At 62.9% G+C, this 26,355-nt stretch overlaps 1 protein-coding gene across 5 annotated transcripts in view; it reads left to right on the top strand.

The window, feature by feature from the left end:
* KCNQ1 (potassium voltage-gated channel subfamily Q member 1) overlaps positions 1-26,355 on the top strand; it is a 307,863-nt gene that overhangs the window by 41,009 nt on the left and 240,499 nt on the right. For 3 of the 5 annotated variants that reach the window (XM_032358147.1, XM_032358148.1, XM_032358150.1), the window contains exons 1-2: positions 4,326-4,381; positions 4,557-4,647. In XM_032358147.1, coding sequence (XP_032214038.1) covers positions 4,341-4,381; positions 4,557-4,647 — 132 coding nt within the window. In that variant the 5' untranslated portion in view covers positions 4,326-4,340. Of the gene's footprint in view, positions 1-4,325; positions 4,382-4,556; positions 4,648-26,355 lie in introns of those variants that run through there. The other 2 variants (XM_032358151.1, XM_032358152.1) reach the window with 1 other exon arrangement.

Here is a 26,355-nt window from a genome sequence, read left to right as displayed (position 1 = left end):
TCTCGGCCTGGAGCCAGGCCTGGGGGGGCATCCAGGGGCGGCAGCTTGGGCTCACTGCGCCCGTGACCTGGACAGACTCCTGCTGGCTCAGGGCCTCAGTGACCCCCTCAGGGGCTGTGACCTTGCTCCATACTCCAGGGCTGCCCAGGAGGGAGGGCCGGCGGCACGGCCCAGAACCCCTGGAGAAGGCAGGGCACCTCACCCCAGACTCCCCAGCCTCACTTGGGGTGTGGGACCCCTGCTGCACGGGGCTTACAGGAAGCACCACCAGGCACGGGCTGGGCCAGCAAGAGGACCTTGGCGTCCCTGCTGGGCAGGGTTGTTCCCTACCCTGGGGACAGCCCCACAGGACCTGAGGCCACCCCCTGTGGGAGTCCGGTGTCCCGGGAGTGTCACGGCCCTGGGGCAGGGCCGCTTACCCTTTGTTTCTTGGGGGTTGTCCTTTGGAAGCTTCCTTTGGGGCAACTTTTGTACCGGGAGAAGCCCCCCCCATACGGCTGGGGTTGGACATCAGCACCTAATCTGTTGAATCCCACGTTCAGGACCCTGTCCAACATTGGGCTCAAGGTCACTGTGACAAGCCTCTCGTTTCTGTGCTGGCGAAGGTCCTGTCGCAGACGGGCAGGACTCCGAGCCTCGCTCTGGCCCTCTACAGCCGCCGCCGTCCACCAGGGCCACGAACGCCTTTACTTCTGAAAAGTTTACAGTCGTGGTAAAATACACATAAAATTGACCATCGTGGCCACGGCAAGCGTACGTTCACACGTTATGTGGCCGTCCGCCGTGCTTGTCCCCAGAGCTTTCCACCTTCCCAAACGGAAACGCCACCCCTCATGAAACACCGACCCCCATCTCTCCCCCGACCCTGGTGACCACCGTCCACTCTCTGTTCCTGTGAATCTGGGGACTCCAGGGACCCCGTGTGAGTGGGTCCCGTTGGACTTGTCCTTCTGCGTCTAGTTCCCTCTCACACATGAGCTCTTCCTGGGCCGACGGGGCTCGGGCACATTGTCCTCACGCACCCGCTAAATCAAGCCTCCTGGCCCAGCATGGCGCCCATCCTCTGTGAGCGCCTTTCAGCGCCCTGGAATTTCAGCTTACACCCTGCGGTAACCTGGGGGCCCGAGGGCCCCGGGAGCAGCCCGTGCTTTCTGTGTGCGGGGTTCGCGTGAAGCATCGCTGACGTCACCGGGAAGCGTCTGGGGTGGACAGCTGCCTCCCGGCCGCTGGAGACAACTCCCCAGGGGCTCACAGCTTTCCCGACGGCCCTCCGGGCGCACAGGGGTGGGCTGTGGCCCCCGCGCCCTGGAGTGCCCCCTGCTGTCTTGGCCCCGGGCCCTGGCGCACCTCCCGCATTCTTTCCCGCTCCCAGCGCACCTGGCCGCTGCAGGCGCCGCGGTGATGACCGATAACATTCAGGACGGCCCTCCGGCTGGCGCTCGCGGCCCCAGCCCCCGGCCAGCGGCACAAGCAGGCCATTGTCCCTCGCGGCGCGGAGCTGCCACCGCGCTGGGGGCCAGCATGGCCTCTGGGGTTTGGCGTCCCTTGTCCCCCCCAGCCAGGCTCCCATGTCCTGACCCAGAAAATGGGCCGGGTCCCTCCTTCCCCAGGGCTGCAGTCTGCCGGCCCTTGGGATGTGGCTGCGGGCTGAGTCGGAGAGGGGTCTCTGCCCTGCAGAGACCAGACGGGGGTGTCAGGCACCCCGGGCCGTGAGCGCCCCCCCACCCCCCTACCCCGAGGCAGAGGCTGTGTGTCAGCATCTCGGAGGCTCCTAGGCCCACCAGGACAGGACAGATGCACGCTTGGTTGAATGGTTCTTTTTAAAAAAATGTTCCCTATTTGAGGGAGTGAGAGAGAGATCACAAGCAGGCAGAGAGGCAGGCAGAGATGGGGGGAAGCCGGCTTCCCATGGAGCAGAGAGCCCGATGCGGGGCTCGATCCCAGGACCCTGAGGTCATGACCTGAGCCGAAGGCAGAGGCTTCACGGACTGAGTCCCCCCAGGGGCCCCATGGGTGCATGATTCTTTTTGAAACTAGCAGCATGTGTTAAAATGCCTGATGACCTCTGGAGCCTTCAGGGTACAGCCGGGCTGGGGAAGAACCCCGCAGGGCCGTGCACCACCCATCCCCTGACCCTCCAAGGAGAGGACCCTGCAGCCGCCCCAGGAGGGTCTCCCCAAGCAGGGCCCATTCCTGGCTGGCAGCCACCCCAGGCCCAGAGCCTCTATGTGTGCAGGGGTCTCCCTGTAACTCTGACGGGGAGCTTGGGTGAGGACCCCCTTCCTGACCTCCCCTCGGGCCTGAGCCCAGGAGGGCTGCTTGCCTCCTGACAGTGCCCCCCACGTCTGGGCTCCCTGTGCTTCCTGAGCACAGCCAGGCCCTGGGCGCCAGATGGATGGGCCCCCGGGGCGGCCGGCTGCCCACCCGCGGCGTCCCGGAGCTGGGGTGCGGGGCACCCTCCTGCGGGGCCTCCGTGCTCCCGCTTGATGCGCTCCTGGAGATCTACTGCTTATGTCTCGTGGCTGAGCCCATAGGGATGGTGATGGCCAGGGGTGGGCTGCCGCGGGGCCCCGTGTGCTGCCGGGGAAGGACCCGGTGGCCGGCTGGGATGCAGCCTGGCAGGAACAGGCCCATCCCGATAGCCTGAGATGCCTCAGTGCGTCCCCGTTGCCCCCAGCTTCGGGAGGCAAGAAGCCCTCGGCTCCCTCACAGATGTCGCTAAGACGGCAGTGGGAGGGGCGGGACAGAGGAGGTCTGGGAGGTCAGAGCAGAGCCGTGCTACGCGGCGGGGCCCCCACCCCTCCCCAGTGGCTCAGCCTCCAGAGTGGCCCGGCTGTGCCTTGTCCCCTCCCGTGGCTCCAGGGAGTGTGGGGGCCCCCGCGCCTGGGACCCCTGCCTGGAACACTTGTCGGGTGACAACGCGGTGACGGTCTGGGACTCTGATTACTGGTTAGCAGGTGGGACGTGGCCGTGGCGCTTCCTGGGGCCCGACAGGGAGGGAGGGCTACACCCCCCAGGCTGCGGGAGGAGAGGGCACGAGCACTCAGTGCTGGTCCCAGGCCCGACGCCCGAGTCCCTGCTCCCATGTCTGGCTGGGCTGCCGCCGGTGGCCCTGTGAGCGGTGGCCCAGGGCCCTGGCTCCTGTCGATGGCAACACCGAGGGCTCCACCCAGGCCGTGTGGCCGTGGAGGGGCTGTGGGTGGGCGCCATGTCTCCTTTGCGTGGGTGCTTCCTTGGCCCCGTCCACACCCCGAGATCCGGGAGTGGGGCTGGCTGGGTAGCAGGACTGGAGGGCTCTAGGGTGAGGCTCAGGAGCACGAGGCCCTTTGCCCTTCCGGTCCATGGAAGGTGCGCTCCGAGCCCGAGCGGGGTCCAGCCGCAGACGGGCGCTCACGCTCTCCATCAGCATTCTCCGGTGTCCCTGGGAGGCTGAAGCCCCAGCCGACTGACCCCCACAAAGGGCTCCAGGTGGGAGACCTGGCCGTATCTGTTAGAGTGCTTTCTGGGGGGCTGGGGGGCTGATTCTCCTCGGGCAGGCCAGGCGGGACAGGACTCGCTCCTTCCCAGCGGGCGAGAGGGCCCGCAGAGCTGAGGCAGTGCAGAGCGTGGCTGTGCACGGTCCCTGGCAGGAGGCGCTGTGTGCTCAAAGGCCCAGAGTCCTGACGCAGACTCAGGAGAGCCCAGGAAGGTTGGGGCGGCAGGGACAGCAGTGGATGCAAAGGCCCCGAGGCGGGCAGAGTTGGACATCCTCAGGAAGAAGGGCGGGAGGAGGTGAATCATCTGGGCTCAGCGTGATGTCGTGCTAGGGGGAGATGCTGGGGCCTCGCCTGGGTACTTGGGGGGGGCTGTGGGGGTCCAGGGTGGAGCCTGATGGGCGGCAGAGAGGGGTCAGCTGGGATCTGGCTTTGCAGGGGGAGCTGCTCAGCCTGCATGGGGAGGGAGGCACTGGTGGCAGGTGTTGGCCAGAGCGGCGGGAGGACAGGGTGTGGCCTGAGAAATTGGGGCTGAGCTGGTGGGGGAGATGCAGGGCCTCCTTGGTGGGCGCAGGATGGGCGTGTGGCGGTAGGGCTGGACTGAAAGTCCCCCGGAGCAGGATCTCAGGGTGGGGAGAGGGCTGGCGGTCTGTCCCCGGCCACGCTGCGCTCCCTGCTGTCCAGTCTGAGAGGGATCTCCTGGATGACTCCCCCAGAATTGCCCCTCCCCCAGGCAAGAGGAGGGCTGGCTGTGGGGCCTGTGACAACCAGGGATGTGGGGGACATCCTCCAGGCCTCTGGTCCCTGGTGACCGCCAGTCGTCTTCCTGTTCTGTCTCGTGGCTTCCCGTTAAGGGAGCCACACAACATGTGGCCTGTAAGCGTGGCTTCTTGGCACCAGGCTCTAAGGTCTGTCCCGCGGTCGTGGGGCTCCAAACTGGTCCTCCATGGCTGGGTGGGTGCGCCCCGCCCCGGGCACCTGCTCCCCGGCGGGCGGGCTGCTCCGAGTTCTCGGACCGTGGGGTGGGGGCAGGGCGGGCAGGCTGGCCGCCAGAGCTGACCGCCGTGTCCTCCTGCCCCGCAGCTTCCTCATCGTCCTGGTCTGCCTCATCTTCAGCGTGCTGTCCACCATCGAGCAGTACGTCGCCCTGGCCACAGGGACCCTCTTCTGGATGGTACGTAGCAGCTCGAGGGGCTGTCCCAGCTGCTGGGGCTCTAGTCTCCTGGGCGAGTGGGCCATGGGGTGGACTGAGCTGCTCCTGGTCTTTCTGGCCTGCACAGTGACCCTGTCCCGGCGTCCCGTCTGCTGGTCAGCTGCTGTGGGCAATGGGAAACTGGAGGTGTGGGAACCCCCACCCTGACTCCTACATTTCCTAGGATGCGGCAGTTTGGCTCGGATGAGAGGAGCCTGGGAAAGGTGGTCTGGGAGGGCTTCCTGGAGGAAGGGGCTTCTGAGCTGGGCTGGGAAAGGACAGCTGTGGGCACAGCTTGCCAAACCTGGGCTGTGGCCCTGCGTCTGGGTGACTCGTGGGCTGTGGCAGCACACCGACCCAGGGCTCTGCCCAGGGTGCCCGGACTGCCGGGCTGGCTCCTTCCACAGACCTGCGTCCATTCACCCTGACTTAAGGGGCCGTCGTCACTGTAAACCAGAAGTCCAGATGCGCAGGGGTCTGCTCGGAGACTCTCCTGTCCTGGGGCAGGTCCGACCCCCCAGGGCCATTCTGCTGCGACGGCCTGGCTGGCCTGGCTTGTCCACTCTTCGAGGTGATGGCCCCCCTCCCCCGCCCACCTGGCGTCGGGACCAACGTGACAGCATCTGATGGACCCCTCTGGGGATGTGACGTCTGTCCGGGGTGAGGTCTCCCTGTCCACCACTGCGGTGTCTGTTTGCCTGGAGGCCTTAGGGTTTCGAGATGTGGGTTAAGGTGGTCTCTGCGACGGTTGTTCCCGGGGACGCTCCTCCTGCCTCCCCGCGGCCCCCAGCCGGGGCTCACTCTCCCATCGTGTTCTCTAAAGGTCCCTCCCTCCCTCGCCCCAACCCCCCTCCCTTCACCCCCCCCGCCCCCGCTGCCTCTCTCCCCTCCTCTGTCCCTCTCTCTGCGTGCTGGAAGCCCCGGATGGCTGTCCCCGTACGGTGTGGTCTGCTTGCTGGCGGTGTCGGTCCTCTGGTCCCGCAGGCTTTCCCGGACGTGGGCTCGGCGCGGGGAGGCCTGGCGGCTCTGGCGGCTGCTGGGCAGGCCCCGCTTTACCGGGCGGCCTGGGCCTGGCGGGGTGTGTGTGTGCTCGTGTTTGGGGGTGACCTTCCAGTCCTACGTGAAGGTGTTGACTTTTGTCAGCTGTTTCTCGTGTCATGGAGACGGTGGTGACGGCCGGTGTCCGTGTGCGTTGCTGGCCGTCCGCCGTACCGGTCTGTGCTCCTAGACTGTGCTTTTCTCTGTAAAAGCGCGGCGAGCTCGTCGTCAACAAGCAGGACGGTGCGAGTGCCGGGCTTGGGGCGGTGGCTCTGCTCTTCCTCCGGGTCGTCGGGTCCCGGGGAGCTACGGAAGCCACCACAGGTGTGGCCTGGCCTGGGGTCCCGGGGGCTACAGCGTCCGGGGCAAGGCGGGCCGCTCCTGCGTCTGGGCACCGTGTCAGCCGCCACCGTCCTAGAGGCAGATGCCCCCAAAGCCTGCCCTGATGGGCCCTGGTGCTGGCCAGGGAGTGGGGTCCATCTCCCTGGCAGCTGAGGGGTGGGCCGAGCTTCTCGCCAGCCGGCACCTGCTGCCCAGGGAGGGACAGTCCTTCCCCGGCCGGCCGGGGAGCTGCGGGTGGTGGGGAGCAGGGAATGTGGGAGGCGCCCTTCAGCTCACCCCACAGCCCGCAGAGGCTGAGGCAGGGCCCGCAGGGGCCACTGGGGGGCGGGACAGCCTGGGGAAGCCGCCAGGTCCGGCTGCTCCGGACCCTCGCAGACACGGCCCGCACCCCGCTATGTCGGTAGGTGTGTTCCTTGTGGGGACACGGAAACCAGACCGCCAGGGGCTGACGCCCAGGACAGCCCGCCGCGGCTGGCGGGGGGCCCTGCCCTGGTGTGTGCGGGCCTCTGCTTCCCTCTCGCCGGCCGGCCGGGAGCAGCTGCCTCCCTGACACGGATTCTCCAAGGCTCAGAGTCCATGTTGTGTCCTGGGGGTGCCCAGAGCTGCGGGGCTGGGGCAGCTGAGGGCTCCCTTCTCGTCCCGCCGGCTCCCCTATCCCACCGGCCCCTTCAGCACCCCGGCAGCCCCCCAGCAGCCCTCCCAGCAGCCCGGCTACCCCATCCCAGCTGCCCCTCCGTCCCCACACCCCCAGTCCCCCAGCAGACCCCCCAGCATCCCCGCTGCCCCCCACCCTAGCCGCCCCCACCCGCCTTCTCTGCCAAGCCTGCGGTCATAGCATTTTTGAGGTGCGCGCGCCACCTGGTGGCCGTCGTCTGAACTGCAGCCATAGCTCCCCAAGCTGAGGATGGGGGCTCAGTGCGGACCGGGTCCTGTGCCCCTTCCTCTGGGTCCCCTGCCCCGGGCAGAGAGCCTGCTCCTGCTGTGTCCCACCGTCCTGCTTCCCCTTGGGGGATGGAGACCCCAGGCAGCCTCCCCGGCCCCACCTCCTGTCCGTCCAGACGCCCTCTCCACATGGCAGCCTGCTTCGGTGGGGTGGGCAGTGCCTCCCAGAACAAATCCGACCGTTCCCCCAGCTCTCTCTCATAATAAACTTGACTTCTCCCTCTGGAGCCCCAAGACGTTGCACACTTGGCAGCCCTGTCCCTCTGCCTCACTCTCTCCCTCCGCTTCAGGGCACTGCGGACCCGCGGGTGGTCCTGGCTGCCTCCGGGCCTTTGCATGCACGGTGTTCTCGGCCTGCTGTTTCTTCAACATGTCGCACGACTGGCTTCTCCTCTGGTTCCGGGTCTCAGAGCGGCTATCGCTGCTTCTGAACCTGCCATCTGGGGCTTCCCCGTTCCTCCGTCCCAGGACACTGCTCTCTCCCAGTTCGGGTGTGCGGTGGGTGTGGGCAGCTCTGCGGGGGGCTTTGTAGCTTCGTGTCATTCGTACTCCCCGAGGGGAGGCGCCCGGCAACTGTACAGACCCCACGTGCCCAGAATGACGCATCCGGGATTTGGGCTCCCTGCCTTTGAGCCCCTGGGTCCAGACCTGCCCCCAAGGACACCCCAAGGCCTCAGCTCGGCCCCCGGCTCCGTCCATTAGAGGGGGTGGTCAGGACGGCCTCAGACTTAGCGCTCCGGCAGCCTTGCTGGGTTTCCAAGGACTCCCCGCCCCGCAGCTGCCTGCGGCCGGGTCTCCAAGGGGAGTCTGAGCTGGCTGGGTCCGGCTGCCTCTGGAGAATCATGGCCGGTGGAGGGCAGCGGGCACTGGGGAGACAGCGGCACAGAGGGAGACTGCCGCAGTCCAGCCTCCAGGGGCACACGTGCGTCGTGTCCCGTGGTGGGTCCAGGAAGGACGTGCGAGGGGAAGACAGGACCAGGGTGGGCTGTGTCCGCAGAGATGCTCCGGGCTGCTCCGCGGAGGGGACACTGCAGGGAGGCGGGCAAGGCCCACCGCGGCCGGGCCGGGCCGGGACACCTTCCACAGCATGGGGACAGGACGGGACGGGACACCTTCCACAGCGCGCAGCCTCCAGGGTGGGCTGTGTCCGCAGAGATGCTCCGGGCTGCTCCGCGGAGGGGACACTGCAGGGAGGCGGGCAAGGCCCACCGCGGTCGGGCCGGGCCGGGACACCTTCCACAGCGCGGGGACAGGACGGGACGGGACCCCTTCCACAGCGCGCAGCCTCCAGGGTGGGCTGTGTCCGCAGAGATGCTCCGGGCTGCTCCGCGGAGGGGACACTGCAGGGAGGCGGGCAAGGCCCACCGCGGCCGGGACAGGACGGGACACCTTCCACAGCGTGGGGACAGGACGGGACCCCTTCCACAGCGCGCAGCCTCCAGGGTGGGCCAGGCAAGCACAGGGGCCCTGGGGAAGTCAGGGGGGCTTCCTGGGGGTGCGTCAGATCCCAGGCCCAGGGAGACCCCCTGCGGGCAAGGGGCGTGGGTTATGGAGCCCTGTGGGAAGCCCGGGGCGGGCGGGTACGGGCGGCGCTGCCGGCCACCAGGCGGCGCTGCTGCCCGCAGAATGCAGGCGTCCCTGGCCTCGGGCCCAGAGCGCGCGCGGGAGCCAGACCGCAGCGTGGAGCCGGGAGGGGCCGAGCCTGGTGTGTAAATGGTGGAAAAGAGTCTCTGCAAACTGTGCTTTCCCCGAGAGCCCGTGTTCCTGCCTTTCCTTCCCTGCGCTCGGCCGGACGGAGCCCTGGGCAGTTCCCGGGCCGGGGCGAGGCTGCCGCGGCCTCCCAGGGATGAAGCGATCTGCGCAACGGGCCCATTCGGGGCCTGCAAAACCCCCCTCCACGGCGGGTCCGGCTCTGCGGCCCAACATGGGGCCTGGGGGGGGCTTCCCACGCTCAGGGCGTCCCCGCCGCGGGGGAGTGAGCGCCCTGTGGCCCACGTGGGCGTGGGGGGGGCGCTTGTGCCCTGCGTGTCTGCTTGTCCGTGTGTCCACGCCGCCACGTGCGAACTTCCCGCCTGCGACCCGAGGGCAGACCCGGAGCGGGGGCCGGGGACGCAGCAGGCCCAGACGTGGGCCCGGGCGGACCCTCCCTGTGGGTTCTGGAGCCACGCACAGAGGGGCTCATGAAGGCACGGCACAAACCAGGGGATCCCGTGCCTGCCGGTGCCGAGTGGCCCAGGGAATTGTCCCGCGATGCTGTGGTTAAAAACCCCGAGAGCCACGGCCCGGAGGCCTGGGGGATGAGGTCATCGCTCCCAGCTTCCTCCCTCGCTGCCGCGGAGGCTCCCTCAGCCCCGCCGAGGTGACCCGGCCGTTCTGCCAGCTGCCCCCCCGCCCCCCGTCCCTGCCTCCCCGAGACCCTCCCGCCCTGCGGGCCTCCGGGTCCCAGCAGCAGCAGGAGACAGCCCCACCCCGGGACTCCGGACCCTTTGACAGCCCTTGACGGGTCCCCATTTCCTGGAACAAGGTCCAGGCTCTGTCCCCAGCCCCCCTGGCCCCCCAGCACCCCCAGCCCCAGCGCACCCCAGCTCCAGCCCCGCAGACCCGCACGTTGGCAGCCTCAGCCCTCCCCACCCTTCCCCTGCCGGCAGGGACAGCAGGGCTGACTTCTGGGCTGGTGGAGGCCGGCGTGGGAGGCTGCTCTGCGCCAACCCTCTGCGGTGACCTTCTCTTGCGCGGAGTTTGAGTTGCTTGTGGCCGTGGTGTCGCTAACCCCGAGGTCGTCTCTCCTCAGGGGCTTCCTCCCACCCAGAGCTCTCTCCCCACTCCCCACCCCCGCCTCCTCTCGCTGCTGTGGAACCTTGAGTTCCTTTGTGTCTGTCCCCAGCACACGGGAGCTGCCCAGGAAAGCTGGGGTCCCGCCACCAGGCTCCCCTCTGATGTCCTACCGTAGAATGGGGGCCACCCCCGCCCTGGCTAGGATGTCTCCTGCACTCCTTCAGCCAGCAGATGTTTATTAAACACCTACTACATGGCGGGGGAAAGTGTGCAGAGAGACGTGGCCCTCTGGGGCAGGAGGGGGGCTTCACAGCCTGCAGGGCCCTGCCTGAGGGGGCCCTCCCCAGTGTGGGGAGACGGCAGCGCGCACCCCCGCCCCGTGCGTCTGCGTGCGTCTGCACTCGCGTTCTGCTAGGGCCACAGCGGGGCATTCAGATTGTCCCTCTGCTGGGGGGGCTCTCGGCGGACCCCGGGTGACCGGACCCCCACGGGCCGGCCAGAGCCTTGCTGCTCTCGATGCAGACTCTGAACGCAGCGGAAGCCTCAAGCAGCTGGAACCCGCATTCGGGTGTTTCCGCGCCCACAGGAGGGAGGAGGGCCGGGGTTCTCTTCAGGGGGTCCTGGCCAGCGGGGGGCAGCGGCGCAGTCTGCAGCCAGGGGGTCTGGGGTCCCCACTGCACGGCTGCGGTACGGAGCAAGCCCCCCCTCGGGGGCCGACCCGGGGTGACGGGGGAAGGGAGGCCGCCTCTGGACGGGATGGGGACAGACAGGCCAGGAGGGCCCAGGGCCCGGGAGGAGGGCCCTGGACAGTGTCGGGGGGCTGCTTTGGGGCGACCTCCCCTATGCTGGGGTGTGGGGGAGGCCCCGGTTCCTCACCCTCAGTCCGGGTCAGGCCCCAGCTCCCCCATATGTGTCTGTGAACCATCTTAGGGGCCTTTTTCCGGACTTGGAAACTGTTCCTCTCAAGAGACTTGGTCAACACGTCAGAGCCCCGGGCCGGTAGGGGCCCTGAGAACGAGCCCCCGGCCCCCGGGTGACAGTGAGCCCCAGCCTGAGCCGCCCCCAAAGCGGGGGCTCCATGCTTAACACCTGCTCGCTGGGCTGCACCCCACCGTCTGACCCCGCCCACACTCGGGGCTCACTGCCCACCCCAGGGCCGCACGCGGTTTCCTTATCAGGTGCAGTTGTTGTGGCTTTTGGCCTTCCTGACCGAGACGCGCTGGCCATTCCTTCGTGGACTTTCTCCTCGGCTTTGGGGGGACAGTACTTCTGTGCCCGCTTTAGAAAGGGGCCTACGCCCCAGTCCCCAAGGATATCTGAGCAGGAGGAGGCTGAGGGGTGGAGGCTGCGGGGCCCCAGGGTGGTGGCTGGGGCCGTCCCCACCAGCAGGGGACACAGTTTCCGCCCCACCTGGGACCCCGTGCCTGGGGAGGGCTCCAGGGTTCGGACTGGCTGCGTTCCTGGCCTGGAGGCAGCTGCTTCTGGGGGGACAGCTGACATTCCTTCATGTGGGGGTCTGCACTGTGCCGGGAGCTGTGACAGCAGGAGTCCTGGCTGTAATCGGGACCTTCCGCCTGCACACCAGGGCCCTGTGTGTGCACAGTCCTGCACTGGCTCGTTTTCTGGAACAAAGACATCCTCTGTGAGGCCCATGGCCAGGCCCGTTATCTGTCTCCAGAACTATCCTATCGATCAAGTCTGCTCGGGACGAAGTGGGGGGCTTGGGCGGGGGCTCACGGAAACGGCTCCAAGTATCTGGAACCTCCCTGAGACACCCCACATCCCCCACAGATGCCCCTTGGGGGGAAAGGGGAGGTGGCCCTTAGCGGGTGTGCATTTGCTGGTGCATCTCTGGGGCCTGGGGGCAACTCCACTGGGGCTCTGAGGGCGGCTGGGCCCGGCCGGCACCAGCGTCTCCTGCCCTAGGAGTCGCCCGCGTCTGGGCCTGACCATGTCCACACAACACTTCCTGTTTTCCGGCTGGAAAACCCTGTGATGCGAGCTGTGCCGGCGTCTTCGCTGGGGGCCCCGTGACAGCCCCGGCCGGCACCCCCGTCCCTCTGCACCGGGCTCCGCCAGCCTGTGTGACCCTGCTCCCCGGGGGGCCATCTGCCCCATCCGCAGGCCCCCGAGGACGAAAACGACTGGCCTGCCTGTCGGGGAGTAGGAGCGCTGGGGCGGGAAGAGCCAGGGAGCCGGAACAGCCCAGCTGCGGGGTCGGTGGGCCCCACGGCCTGTCCCGGCACCTGGGGTGTGTGCGTGCGCGTGGTTTCTGGGCGTTTCTCAAAGTGGCCAGGCGTCTGCGTGGCCTTCTCTTCCCCACCGTCCCCCGCTGTCTTTTCTGTCCTCCTTTTGGAAGTTGTGGTGATTTAGCTCTAGGTTGGTAGCCAGACACACAGGCACCCGGGTTGGGGTGCAGGGGGGTGGGCGGGATGGGCGGGGGGGCGCCCCGGCTCTGAGCAGGCGGGGGGCTCGGCTCAGCCTCCAGTGTCGGCAGGAAAGGAGTCTCTCCTGCTGGCCTAGAAAGTGACGCCCGTTTGGGGGGAGCGTGCACCTGCCCCTGGACACCCATCCCCCGACCCCTCCCCGGGGTAGGGTCCCCTCGGGCACGGCACTCAGGGCCTGCCGGGAAGGTGTGAGCCCGGGAGGGAGGCCTAGGCTTCCTGGCGCTCCCAGGCCGGCCCCTGTGTCTTCCCTCCTGCCTGGCCTGCCAAAACCTGTTGTCAACGTCTCCCCGAGGCCCAGGACAAAAGTCAGACGCCGGGGTGGGGGCCCCTTGCTGTGGGCCCCGCAGGCTCCTCCGTTCGGGACTCAGCGGGATTAGAGTGTGCCGTCCGCGGGACAGGTGTTTCCTTTATGCTCTGCCTGAGGGCTGCAAAGACACTCGTCATTAAGTGCCACATTCAGTGGGGGTCTCGGGCGCAGGGTAGCTGGAGGGCCGGGTTTTGTGAGGGCCTTGTTCTCACATCTGACCCTGGCCAGCTGGAGAGCCTTGTTTGAAGCACGGGGTAGCAGCTGACATAACAGAACGGGGACCGGGCTGAGCAGGCAGTGTGTCGCCGGGCGCAGGCGGGGCCTGGCACTGGCGCTCGGCGGGGGGCTCCCGGGGGGCTGCCCTGGGGAAGGCGTCGGGGTAATAGGATGAGCCCGGAGGGGCCTCGTGGCTGTGGGGTGCGGCATGGCGGTGTCTGCCAGCTGTCGCCGCCCGGACGCGCGCGGGCCGCCCTCGTGGCTGGTCGCCGGGCGGGGGCCACGGGCCCGTGCAGGTGTCTGAGTCACCGCCCCGGGGTACGGCATTCAGACGGGTTATAATCATGTTCTCTGTCTCTCGGGGTCACGCGGAATGAAAACCAGAGCCCCGGCTGTGCGGCTGCTGAAGTGTGTCATTGTGTGACTTCGCGGGCAGGAAGAAGGGGGCTCGGGGCAGCTTTGCGGGGTCGCGAGCTGCGGCCGCACGCCCGGCCCCCTCCCCCCGCCCCCTGCCGCACTCGGCTGACCTCAGGGCTGGGGCGCGGGGATCCTTCGCTGCCGTTTTCTGCTTTCTGGTTGTAAGATCGAGTGCTGGTGGGGCAGACTGGGGGGAGCGAGTGGAGGGGGCTGTCGGGCCCCCCAGGGTTGCTGCCGGCCCTTTTTAGAATGGAGTGGAACTGGCCTTTGCCGGGGCCAGCACGGGGTGCTCCCTGTCCGCTCCTTCTGCGCCCTTGGGCTTGAGGGCCCCCATAGCTCGGAGGAGGCCCGAGAAGCCCGTGGGGCGTCTTCAGGCTCATGGGAATTGGGGATGCTGCCCTCCCCGGTCTGTGGCTGCCGGCCCCCTGGGAAGGCGAGTCCCAGGCCCCCCGGGCTGCAAGGCACAGACGCCCCCGTCCGAGGCCCACGTTGAGGGGCGCCACGATGGCTTTCTGGTGGAATTGACCACTACCGGGCTGAGAAAAGCTCCTCGTGCCGAAAGCCGAGCTGGGGCGCCCACGGCCAGTAGCTCCTCCGAGCTTGGTCGGGGTCAAGTTTGAAGGACCAGGAAGACGGGCCGGGCATGACCCCCAGGTCTAGCTGGGAGAGGGCACACGCCGAGGTCCACACGCACATACGGGGACGCACATGGAGGCCCCCGCGTGTGGACACGCTCTCGCGGCCTGTTTGCTCAGGCACCGCCACGCGTCTGCACGCACACGTGCCCGCTGAGCCCTGGCGCTTCAGGCCGGCGGGGAGCGGGACCCCCTCGGGGCCGCGTTCCGTTTGCACATTTAATCCAGAAACTGTCAGCACGGAAGCCTGGAGGAGAACAAAATGTCAAGTGTGTGCTGAGAGGCGCTGCCCCCTTTCCTGGCGGGCGACGAGCTGGTCAGTTTCCGAGCACGGCGAGCCGAGAAGAGGCCGCGCATTCAGAGCGGCTGCCGGGGCCGGCCTGGGGGCAGGGCGCGCGGCTCTGCTGCGTTTTCAGCTTCTCGAGCTGTCCCGCGGCTTCTTCTCGGGGGCCGCTCTCTGCACCCGGCCGGGCCGGGTCGGGCTCGAGCGCCGCGGGCCTCGGGTGCGGGGCCCGGCCTGGGGTCCGCACGGTACTCATTTCTCGGTGTCGCCCACCCCGTGAGGTCCCTGCTCTCGGCATCCTCTGGAAAGCCTGGGCTGTACCGCCGTCCCCATGACCTCGCTATTTCCAGGGAGCTGGGGAGTTCAGAGCAGGGGAGGCGAGCTCAGTCCCGCTGTGGGATCCTCTGAACTTGCCCCAACACATCCCCTGCTCACATGGGGTCTCTGTCTTCATCTTGGGTTCAAGGTGACGTCCTTTTAAATGAGGACATCTGCTAGGCCACTTGGTAGCTCTGGGACATGGGGAAATGTCTCTCATTCTCAGGGCTCCTAAGAATTTCTAGCTTCTCCCTGGTGTTCAGAGGCCTCTGTCCTAAGACTCCATCATTGGCTCCTGGGGAGATGGACAGTGAGGCGCACACCCTCTTGAGAAAGGGTGGCACTGGGGCAGCTGGCCTTCCTGGTCTGGGAGACGCTTGCAGCTGGACATGGCTCTTCAAGGCCCCAGACCTGGGGCCCCACCAGGGAGCCTAAAGGAGGTGGTTAGGGTCCAGGCCCCCTGAGACTGCCCAGGGGGCCCACACATGTTACTGACCTTCCCTGAGCCTCAGACCCCTCCTGTGGGAAAGTTGAGTGACGCTTGCGGCTCTGACACGGGGGGGCGTGGCCGTTCGCAGTCCAGCGGGCCAAAGGCACGGCGGCGGACGGCGGCGGACGGCAGCGGACGGCAGCGGACGTGGTGGACAGTGGCCTCCTCGTCCAGGCAGGTGTCCAGTGGCAGGGCGGTAGGGGTGCCGGGGAGGGGCTTGGGAGGGCCGTCTGTACCCAGCACAGGTGTCCCGGTCGCGAGGCGGCGACCCCGCGACCACGCAGGTTCCTGGGCTGACACGAGAGGCCTTGCCCGATTATCTCTGCGGCTCTTACCCCAGACCAGCTGTAGCGAGGAGTGATGAGGAGCGACAGGAAGCATATTGCAAGCACATGGTTTGGTGAGTTTTGACCTGTGTAGACGCTCTGAGGCCATCCGGGCAGCAGACCCCGCCATCACCCCTGAAACATCCCCACGACCATGGGGTGACCTGCCCCCACCCAGGAGCCACCTGCCTACAGACGCTGACACAAGTCTGCACAGACTGGCTTGTGTTTTCTAGAGTTTTCTAGCGCTGTCCTGCCGGGCTGCTTTCACCTACCATCATCCGTCTGAGGCATGTCCTGGCGGTCGTGGGTGTGCCGGGAACCCCTGCTTTGTCACCACTGGGTCGACTCATATTTCCTTTTTCTCGGGTGAACGCCCGGGAAGAAGCTGGCCGCGCAGCGTGGTAGGTGTTTAACTGCGGGGACGCGGGCAGTTCTCCTGTGTTCCGGCCACCGCCACGGCCCCAGTACGCCTGGCGTGGTCGGTCTCTGGTTTGACCAGCGTGTATGGGTCGTGGTGTCTCGTGTTCCAACCTGGATCCTCTAACGACGGATGGAGCCAGGGACCGTCTCGCGCACTCCACGGCCCTTCCTGGAACTTGTGAGGGGAGGTAGTTTCTCCGATCTTCCGTTGAAAATTCGAGTTGTCTTATTGTTAAATCGTAAAAAGCTCTTTACATATTGTAGATACGTGGATGTCTGTTCACAAATATTTCTCTCCTGTCTGTGGTTTCCCTTCTCATTCCTGGAGCGGTGTCTTTTAAAGACGAAGTGTTCTCCGTTTTCACAATGTCCAATTCATTGCTTTTTTCTTTTTTTTTTTTTTTTTTTTTTTTTCGTGCTTTCCGTGTCTAAGAAATCTTTCCCAAACATGTGATTGCTTAGATTTTCTTTTGGTAGTTCCCGTGCTTGCGTTGAGGTCCGCGACTTAACGTTGGTCAGCCGTGTAAATTATGGGTTGAGGTTCACGACTCGATACGTGAGTGTTCAGTCGTTCCAGTGCCGCTTGTTGAAAAGAGTGTCCTTGACCCAGGGAACCAGGTGGACGCCTTTCGTAAAAGTCAGCTTATGAGAACAGGGTCCTGTTTTGGGACCGTCTGTTGGGATGCCCTGACCGGCGCATCTGTCCATGCTTCGTTACAGTAGCTTTGCAGAAGGCTTGCAGTGAGCGGAGACAACCTGCCAGTTTTGTTCCTCCTTCACGTTGCTGTTTGTCCTATGCTCTTTGCCCGTCTGTATACATTTTAGAAGCTGCTAGTCAGCTTTTTACAAGAAGCTTGGTGGAATTTGCTTTGGGATGGCACCGAACCCCGAGACCAGCAGGGGAGGATTGATGTGCCCAGATCGAATCTTCGTAGATTCGTAGTGCAAAACCGTAGGCATTGCACACATTTAACAAGATCCTTCATTTCCATCCAGAAGTTTTGTAGTTTCCAGAGCAGAGGGCCTGCGCATCTTTAGTCGGACGCCTAAGTGTTTCCTTTGTTTTGTGCTGTGGCCCGTGGCATTTCTTTCCTGCGTTTGGTTTCTGGTTGTTCATTGCTGGTGTTCAGAGCCATCATTTTGGTAACTTGTGTCTCGAAACTTTCCCAACTCAGTTCTTACTTCTAGCAGCTTTTTTTTTGGTGGATTCTGTGGATTTTTTTTTTTTTTTTTTTGCATTGATAATCCCATCTTCAAGGAAAGGTCGCTGCACCTCTTCCTTTCCAGTCTGGATGGCCCGCTCGTGTCTCTTGTCCGACTGCACTGGCTGCTGGTGAATTATGTTGATGGATCTTCAGACGTTGAACGAAGCTCATGTTGCTAGATTAACCCTCCTTCCTTTGTGTCGTCTTGCTCTTTCTATACACTTCCGGGTTTCTTCATTCATTAGAATTTTGCTAAGGATGTTCGCATCTCAGTTCATGAGGGATATTTTCTAGGTTTTCTGATAACGTTTTGGATTTGGTACCAGGGTAACACTGTCAGGGTCAAGTGAGCTGAGCTGTGTTCTCTCTTCATACAGAGAAGAATTTCTGCAGAATCAGTCTTTTTTCTTCCTTATGCACACGGTGGAATCTGTCAGGAAAGCCATCTGGGCCTGGGCTTTCCTTTGTCAGATGGCCGTTCGCTAGATGTTAAATGTCCTTAATATAATATTCAGGTTACCTGTTTCTTCCTGAGTGAGCTTTGGTATTCTGCATGCTTGAAGGACTTCATTCACATCATGCAAGGTGTTAACATCTGTGGGACATGTAGTGATGTCTCCTCTCTCGCTCCCGATGTTGGTAATATGTGCTTTTTTTTTTTTTTTTAGTGATCAGTCTGGCTACGTGTTCAGTGATTTTATTGATCTCAAAGAACCAACTTTTGAATGGTGTTTAAGTGTTTCTTTTTTGTGATTTCACTGGTTTCTGTACGGATTGTTCTTTTTTTTATGCTTAGCTAGTTTACTAGGCTGCCCTTTCTCTTGCTTGTTAAGACAGAAGCTGAGGACACTGGCTAGAGGTTCCCCTAACACGGGGACTTGGGGGTGCGCCTTCCCCGTAAAGACTGCGGTCGTACCCCACAGATCTTGACGCATTACGTTAGTTTCATGCCACTCAAAATATCTTCTGATTTTCTTTTAGTTTTTTTCTTTGATGCCTGGATTATCTAAGAGTGGATTCCTTCCCAAACATTTGAGGATTTTCGAGATACTTTTCTGATACTGATGTCTACTTTAATTCATTGGTGGTCAGAGAAAATACTCAGTATGATTTGATTCTTTTTAAATGCATGAAGACTTGTTTGATGACCCAGCATAGGGTTTGTGTTGGTGGACCTTGCACCAGGCATGAGGGAAATCGTGTGTATCCTGCTGTTGGGAGGACTGTCCCATCAACCTGGACAAGGTGGCTGCAGTCAGCAGGAAGGGCCTGCTGCTTCCTCCCTGGTGTCCGGCTGCTCATTGTGCTGATGTCTGTGGGCTCCGAGACCTCCAGCCCCTAGGGTGAGGCTCTGTGTGTGTTCTTCCAGGGCGGGTCACCCTTGCACAGGGCAGTGTGAAGCTCCGCTGTTGGTGTGTCAGTATTTAGGATTGTTACGTCCCCTGATGGACGGGTCCCCTTATCACTCCGAAGCCGCCTTCTTTATTCCCCGTCATGTTCTTTGCTCTGGGATCTACCTTGTGTGATGCTAGCATGGCCCCTTTGCTTTCTTTCCCTGAACGTTCTCCTACTGTATCTTTTTCATTTATTTTGCTTCTAACCTTTATGTGCCTTCCCATGTGAAGGGTGTGTGGCGCCTTACTCAGTGCAGTACTTCTCTGCATGGGTCAGAGGTCAGCTCATTTGCACTGATTAGCATGACGTGTATCCTTGGTCTCCACGCCGTCGTGGTCTTTCAGAACGGGGTTGCATTCTGTCGCAGTTGTCATGTTCGTTTTCCCTGCAGGACGTGTGTGCCTTCTTCGGTCCACAGAAACCCTCTGGTATTCGGGAAGGCTCGCACTCCTGTTCTAACGGCTGCTTCTCACTGTCACCTTTCCCAGCCTTGTTTTCTCAAGTTAACCCATCACAGTGCGGCATGCTGACCCTCATCCACACCCTAGGATGTCCACCAGCTCCCCAAATACATGCGACACACGTCTTGTTTCAGACCCTAAAGTCTGGGTGGACCGCTGGGTGCCCAGCAGGGAGACCGTGAGGGAATGTGGTTCCTGTCCTGAGTAGAGGGGTCGCGGGGGGCCTCGCTGAGCAGTGTGGCTCCAGGCAAAGGTGAAGGACTGAGTCGTGCCTTTATTTCCATCAGGGCATTCCAGGCAGAGGGGACAGTGCGTGGGTCTGGCCCCGGCCTGGCTGGCCCTTCTTGTGCCTCAGCTGGATGGGGCGTCGGTCCCCTTCCTGTGCCCCCTGAGGAGCCTTTGTATCCTGCCGCAGGGTGTCGGGGGGCCCCGGAGCTTGTGGGGTCCCCATGTGTAACTGTGGGCTTCATGGGGACAGCAAGACCTGCTGGGACATGTGGACACGAGTGGGCAGGGTGTGTGCCAGGATGTCTCTTTAGCATTCGTTTTATAAAACTGGTAGACTCTTTTCCCCAGGGTTTTTAAGCCGACAGAAAAGTTGTGCAGAAAGTACAGAGGCCCGGGATACCCACGCCCCACCCCGTACCCCCCGCCACAGCCATCGCACGTTAGCACAGGGCGGTCGTCACAATCTGTGAACCGACATCACTGTTACTGAGCGCTCACGCACGTGGTTCACATTGGGGTCACTCTTGGTGCCCCTTTCTGTGGGTGTTGACCCACGTGGAAGGGCGTGTCCTGTCACACAGAGGACTGTCACTGCCCCGAAGGCCCTCTGTGCCCCGTCTGTGCCTCCCTCCCCGCCCTGAGCCCCTGCAAGGCCCGGGTCCTCGGAAGCAGACCGCGGGCCATGGGGCTCAGTCCCCGGGTTGGGGTGCTCGGCCCCCAGCTGCCCCGAGCATCTCCACACACAGCGCACAGGCTCCCGCCCAGTGTGCAAGCGGGCCCTGGGCTGGGCAGGCCGGGGCCGCCATCTGACTCCGCTGTGGGCACGTGCAGGAGTGGGGCCCCGGGCCCACGTCTCAGCCTTGTGGGCGGGTTGAGCCCTGACAGTTGGCGGCCTCGAGCCAGCCCGCTCTTCTGCTCTGTCTCCCATAAGCCTTGGCACTCCTTGGCCATGACCTCGGCTGTGCTGTGAGCATCTCTGGAGTGAGGGCACCACCCCCACGACCTCCAGCGGACAGGTCTGGGTTTGGCTGTGTTGGGATGAGAGGTCAGGCTCTCCAACCTGGGGCCACGGGCTCGGTTCCGGGCAGCTGTGTGCCTGAGAGGCCCCGGGCCCGTGTATGCCCTGTCGCATCTGGGCGTGGGTTTCCCTTCACCCCTTGTCCAGAGCATCCTGGCTGCCCACCTGGCTCTATCCCGCAGCCAGGCCTCACCAGCACCCACACGGCATGGCGGTCAGGACAGATGTCCTCCAGCACCATGACATGGCGGTCGGGGCAGACGTCCTCCAAAAGCGAACGAGATCCATTTGCCTCCTAGAACTCTCCGGAAACTTCCCACGGCCATGAAGAGACGCCCACACCCCTCCCTGTGACCCACATAGCCCCTCGAGGCAGGGTCCCTGCTGGCTCTGCCGGCCCCGCCCCCCAGACTCGGCCTCCCCGACAACGTCCCTCCTGCACACTGTGCGCCCCGCTCCCCGCCTTCAAGCGGCAGCTCCCGCGTCGCTTCTCTGGGACACCAGCCCTCCACTGTCCCGTCACCCCCACGCGCTCGCCGGTGGTGGGGTCCCCTGGACGGTGAGCCTTTTCTGTCCCCAGCCTGGGGTCTCTGCAGAGGAACAGCCCCTGGTCCTGTGGCTGGCCTTCTCCCGTGTGGGCGACCCCAACGATCACCCGGAGCCCCCATGTCAGGACGCTCGCGGGAGTAGGTGAAATGGTGTGGACGGAAGACGTACCTCGAAGGTCACAGAAAGCTCTGAACTCGGCACATTCCCTACTGAGCAATGCTGAGTGTGCACGTGGGGCGGGTGGGGGGCTGGGGAGCCGCCCGGACCGAGCAGGGTGCCCGCGCCAGTGGGGCCAGGGCCGTACCTCCCAAGGTCAGAATACCAGGATGGGCACCCAAGCCAGCGTGTGAGCCCGGATGCCCTGAAGGCGATGGGATGTGGGCTGTGAGTCTGGGGCTGGTGGAGAGGGCTTTCTGGGTGGGGCACGGCTCACGAGCTGCAGCAGGGACCCCAAAGGGCCCCCCTTGGCAGCAGGGCGGGCTGTGGGTGGCCCTGGGCTCAGCCCAGGATGGGGTTGCAAATAGGGTTGGGGTCTCAGGTGTGAGGTGTGGACAAAATCTGGTCGTGGGGCTTTGTGGGTGCCTCTTCCCCGTGTCTCTTGTGCACCCAGCCCGGGCTGTAGATGTGAGCCCGACCGAGGGTGAGGTGCCCTTGGGAGTGTGAGACGGTGGAGGCAGGTGGTCACCAAGACACGAGGGGACGGCGTCCTGCATTCAGTCCCCAGGGAAGACACTGAGGAGGACAGTGGGGGTGTGGGGACCCCGGGGGGAGGAGTGAGCAGGGCCAGCAGCCCGAGCCCCGGATGGCAGGAGCTCGGCGGGTTTGCTGAAGGCCAGGTGTCCACTCCGGGCCACTGCGGAGCCGATCTCAGACTCGAGCTATTTAAACAAAAAATCTCCCGAAATCAACGCTTCGATTTAGCGCATCTCTCCTTTTACCGGTGACACAAGGCTCGGTCGGCTTGTGTGTCTCAGGCGGGCTGCGGCCTTCGTCCCGCTTCTCACGGAGCGCCCACTTCCAAGCGGCGAACCCGCCTGTCCCTGGGTGTCCGGGTCAGCGGGGCGCGGCACACGGCTGTGGTCCCCCGGCCACGGCCGCAGTCACTGTCTAGAACATTCCCATCACCCCCGAAAGCGCCTTTGCGCCCCTTGGCAGCTCACCGTCACCCCCGCGCCCAGCACCTGGTAATCAGGGATGTTTCCTGTCCCCGCGGTCTTGCCTTTTCCAGGACGTCATACGAAAGGCATCTCACCGCACAGAGCCGTCGTGTCTGGCTCCTCTCAGACGCGGCGCACACTTGAGCCTCGTCCCTGCTCTGGCCTGTGCTCACTACGTGTTTCCTTTTCATTGGAAAGGATAAAACGTACCACGGTTTGTTTATCTGCTCACAGGCTGATGGACACTTGAGCTCTTTCCAGTTCTCGGCTGTTAGGATGAAAGGCGCCGTGATTATTGCGCGCAGGTTTGGAGGAGCCTGTGGACTCGTTCCCCTCGGGTAGACCCCTCGGTGCGCTCCATGCCCACTGACCTCGCTAAGGGACCACGGGCACTTCCCGCGGTGGGCTCCGTGCCGCATCCCTCCATCCACGCACCACGGTCCTGCTGATCCGGGGGGTCCTCCGCACTCGAAACCTCCCGGACTGCCCTGTTGTAGTGGACCCCGTGTTTCCTGTGGCATTTACCCCAGGGACACTCGGGACCTTGGCCACAGGCACACATGGTCTGAGCAAGGGCACGTCTGCCCGCCCGCCACGGTCCTCATGTCCTCTGTCTCACCGAGTCTTAGGACTGGTTCCTGTCATCGAGGTGTGAGTCTGGACTCCAGGTCTGGACGATCAGATATGCCTTTTTCTAATACCCCCCGCCCCACCCCGACCCGTGGCTTCTCTCTTCTCCCAGCACTGTCTTTCCGAAGAGCTGAACTTTTTGATTTTGACCAAGCGCAATTTTCCAGGGCTTGTTGTTTATTTATTTTTTCTTTTCAAGGTTCATGTTTTTTGTATTCTGTCTAAGAAATATTTGCCTAATCCAAGGTCACAAAGACTTTTCTTCTATATTTCTGTAGAAATTTTCTAGTTTTACGTTCTGTGTTTATATCTGTGATTCATTTCAGGTTTAATTTTATGCGCAGTGACAGGTATTGCATCTTTCCTGCGCGTGGTCATCCGATCGCTCCTGTGCCGTTTGCCCATCGAATTACTTTGACACCTTTGATGAAAGTCAGCTGACCGTGCGCGTGGGTCTGCTTCTGGACTTCCTAATCTGTCCTGCCACTACCACGCTGTCTTGATTAATGTGACTTTTATCGCAAGCCTTGAAATCAGGCTGTGTTAATCCCTTAATTTTGTTCATTTTCAGAAGTATGTTGGCAATTCTAGCCCTCTGCATTTCCACCGAAAGCCTGGAGGCCGTTTGTTAATTTCAACCAAAACAAAACCAAACAAAACCAAACAACAAAACCCCGGCCTGAATGTTGGTCAGCCCCGGGGCGGACCGCACGCTTCAGTGGGGCGCGTGACTCTGGGACGTTTAGCTTTTCTGCTTTCTGAACACGGTGGGTCTCTGTGCCTCCTCGGATGCTTTGCACACGCTCACCCGTGTTGTGCGGCTCCGAGGGCACCGATCTCTCACGTCATTTCTGTGGGTCGTTACTTTCCGTGTTTCTGACACCGAAACGTGACGGTTTTCTCAATTTCGCTTTTGGACGGCTTGCTGCTAGCGTGTCGACCCTGTATCCTGTGGCTTCGCTAACCTTAGTAGTTCTGGAAGCTTTTTGGGGGGGGGTAGATTTTTTAGGATTTTCTATGGAGATGATCGTGTTGTCCCAAATAAAGTCAGTTTTGTGGGTTTTTCCCTCTTCAGTCTCCATGCAGTTTTCTCCTTGTTTTTGCCCGATGCCCGGGCTCCCACCACGACATTTAGTCCCTCGGAGAGAGCAGCCCCTCGTCAGGTGCCGGGTCCCGAGGGCACGTCTGGCCTCTCGCGGAGAAGTGGGATGCGAGCAGGGGTTTGACAGACGCCCCGCACCGGCCGGGGACGCTCCCTCCTTCCGTCTGTGGCCGGAAAAGTGGCTCTCGGGCCTGGCTGCTGCGTTTCATCCGATGCTTTTTCTGTGTAACTGAGAACGGCTGCCTTCTTTCTGCCCCACCGGGACGGTGGGCACCCCTGAGGGGTTTTGGGAGCGCACCGACCCCGGGTTCTTGAGAGAAAGCCCCCTCGGTCATGAGGCATCTCTAAAACACACATTGCTCCGTTGGATTTGCTCAAATGCAGGGTCGAGTTTTCGCATCTGTGTTCACGAGGGACGTCGTCTGCAGCTGGTTTGCTCGTAGCGTCTGCTTTCGGCGCTGGGTAACCAGCGGGAAGTGTTCCCGCCTCGTGGTTCGGACGACTTGGGACGTAGCTGCTGTTTGCTTCAATGTCTCAGAACTCGCAAAGCCATCGGGCCTGGGGTTCTGTTTGGGGAGAAGTTTTTGGTTAGAAATTGTTTCTTTCGCAAGTTTAGGGCCATTCTGTTTGTTTCTTTCCGAGTCACTTGGGGTAGCTGGTGATTCTGGTGTCCGTCCCCGAGGAGCGGGAGCCCCCACCCATCTCGTGGCCCGCGTCCGTCCCTCTGTGGGATCATGGGCACTTGGGGCTGACTGAATGCGGGGGACCTTCCTTAGCGCCCTGGCAGGGGGCACAGGTTGGCGGCTGGTGCCCCCGAGTGGCTCCTGGCTCCCTCCCAAGCCCCTCGCTGCTGGCCGTCCAGCTGGGCAGCCCCTGCGGCCACACTGGTGACAGGACACAGTGGGGGGGCGGCAGGGGTGGGGCGAAGATCGGACCTCTGTTTCCTTCCAGCCCTGTCCTCGGGAAGGCCACCCCTTCTCAGAGGAATGAAATTCAAGTCGACGACCCTTGGAGCCCACGGCCCGTCTGCTTTTGTCTTACGCTTTTACTCTGTAAACTGCAGCCCTAAAACAACACACATCCTTCTGAAGCTGTTCACATATTAGCTCTTAAAACAGCAAAATCCGTGCACAATTTCCTCTCAATCCCTTAAAACATTCCTGAAAGGGGGGGGGGGAAGCTGTTTAAATTCCCCGCCTGTCATTACAACCTCTGGACGTGCAGAGCCAGCGGGGGTGGCCGGCCGCCGGGCCGCGGAGGAGCGGGACCACCGTGCGCCCCGCAGAGACCCCGGACAGACGCAGGCCTGCCCGCCCTCGCCCAGGGTGGCAGCCCCCTTGCCCGCGGGTCCCCAGGGCCCCCCCGCCTCGGCTAAAGTAAACACCACCCAAACCAAGGCAGAGCCTTTCAGCACTTCAACTAGATAATTAGAAAGGGTTTTCATCCCCGAGTCACTCTCGGTTTGGTAAACTTCTCGTCCTGGGTAAATTCTTAAATAAGACATTTTTAGAAGCTCGGGCGCTCAGCAAATAAACCTAGCCCCCACCCCCCCGCCCTCACTCCCCCGTCCCCGCTGGCTAAGGTGGCCATCACAGGGGTGGGGTCTTCTCTGGGGTTAACGGCTTCAGCAGTGAGGTTCCGGGGCTGAAAATAAACCCCCTTTAGCCGACCCATAGACGGAAATAGCCCCGTCTGGGGAAGACAGGAGATTTGCTTTAAATACGTGTAAAGCTGGCAGCCGGGCGGCTAACGGTGTCTGCAGCCGGGCTCGGGCAGCCTCTGGGCCTCCTGCTGCCCCACCACAAATTGCAGGGTGGCCCTCCCAGCTGCTCCTGCGTGCGCGAGGCCCCGAGTGTGATTCACAGAACCCTGAGCCCCAAGGCCATGTGGTGGGGCTCCGGCGGGTGCGGGGGTTCGGGATCTGCTTTCCGGAAAACCCCACCTGCCTTTTTGACTGTTCAGAGCACTGGACACTACCACCCGCCACGCACCCACGGCCACTTTCTCCTGCCCCCAGGCCTTTGCTTCTGCTAATTGTTGGCCTGGAATGCCCCCTCCAGCATTTTGGGTTCTTTCTTCAGAGCCAAGAAGTTTTCCACGCCGTGGGGAAGGTGCAGGCCGGTGTTCACCTATGCGGAGGACACCGTCTCACCAATGCCTGCAAGACCCCTCCCCCGGAGGAGAAGGCTTTGGGGCTGTGACCTGGACACCCACGGGGACCTTGATCCAGCTGTCGGTCTGACCTTGGTGATAACCTGGAGCCCCCAGGGTGCCTGTGTTGTCCCCCTCAGGCCTGAAGTGTGCAATCAAGGTGTTGGCAGGGGGATGGCTTCTGAGGCTGGGGGGGAGGTCTGTCCCAGCTTCTGGAGATTGCTGGCCATCTGCGAGGTTCCTTGGCTCACGGACGCATCACCCCGACTCTGCTCCGTCCTTGCGCAGCTGGTTCTCCACATGTGCCCACCATCTCCCTCTCTTTGTTAGGACGCCGGGCTCACTGGATCAAGGCCCACCCTAGTGACCTGGTCTTAGCTAATTACATCTGGCAAAGACCCTATTTCTAAATAAGGGCCTGTTCGCTGGTGCTTGGGTCCAGGACTTGAGCACATGAGACTTGGGGAGCACACTTTAGCTCCAGCAGTGTCTGGGCAAGGGGTGTGGGGCGGGCCTGTGAAGCAGGGGACACTGGGGGGTCATTCTGACTTGTCCTGTTATGAAAGGCACATGGCCCTCAGGGACTGTTGTCACCCGTGGTGCAGCGGCTCCTGGCCTGTACCCTGAGCTTGATGCTGTGCTCACAGCCAGGGACTTGGTCAGAGGAAGGGGGACAAGAGATGTCCCTGTGCCCAGGAATTCTTGAAGGTGCTGCAGGGTTTCATGAAGTCTATGGAAGTGATGTTGGAGAGCCATTGGTGGGGGCGAGGGGACAGACAGGGAGGAGTTACAGACAGAGTCCGGCAAAGCCACAGTAGAGGAAACTATGGCAGGA

The sequence above is a fragment of the Mustela erminea genome, chromosome 9, assembly GCF_009829155.1.
Source record: "Mustela erminea isolate mMusErm1 chromosome 9, mMusErm1.Pri, whole genome shotgun sequence".
Taxonomy (NCBI): Eukaryota; Metazoa; Chordata; class Mammalia; order Carnivora; family Mustelidae; genus Mustela; species Mustela erminea.
This window is presented reverse-complemented; position numbering and strand designations above follow the sequence as displayed.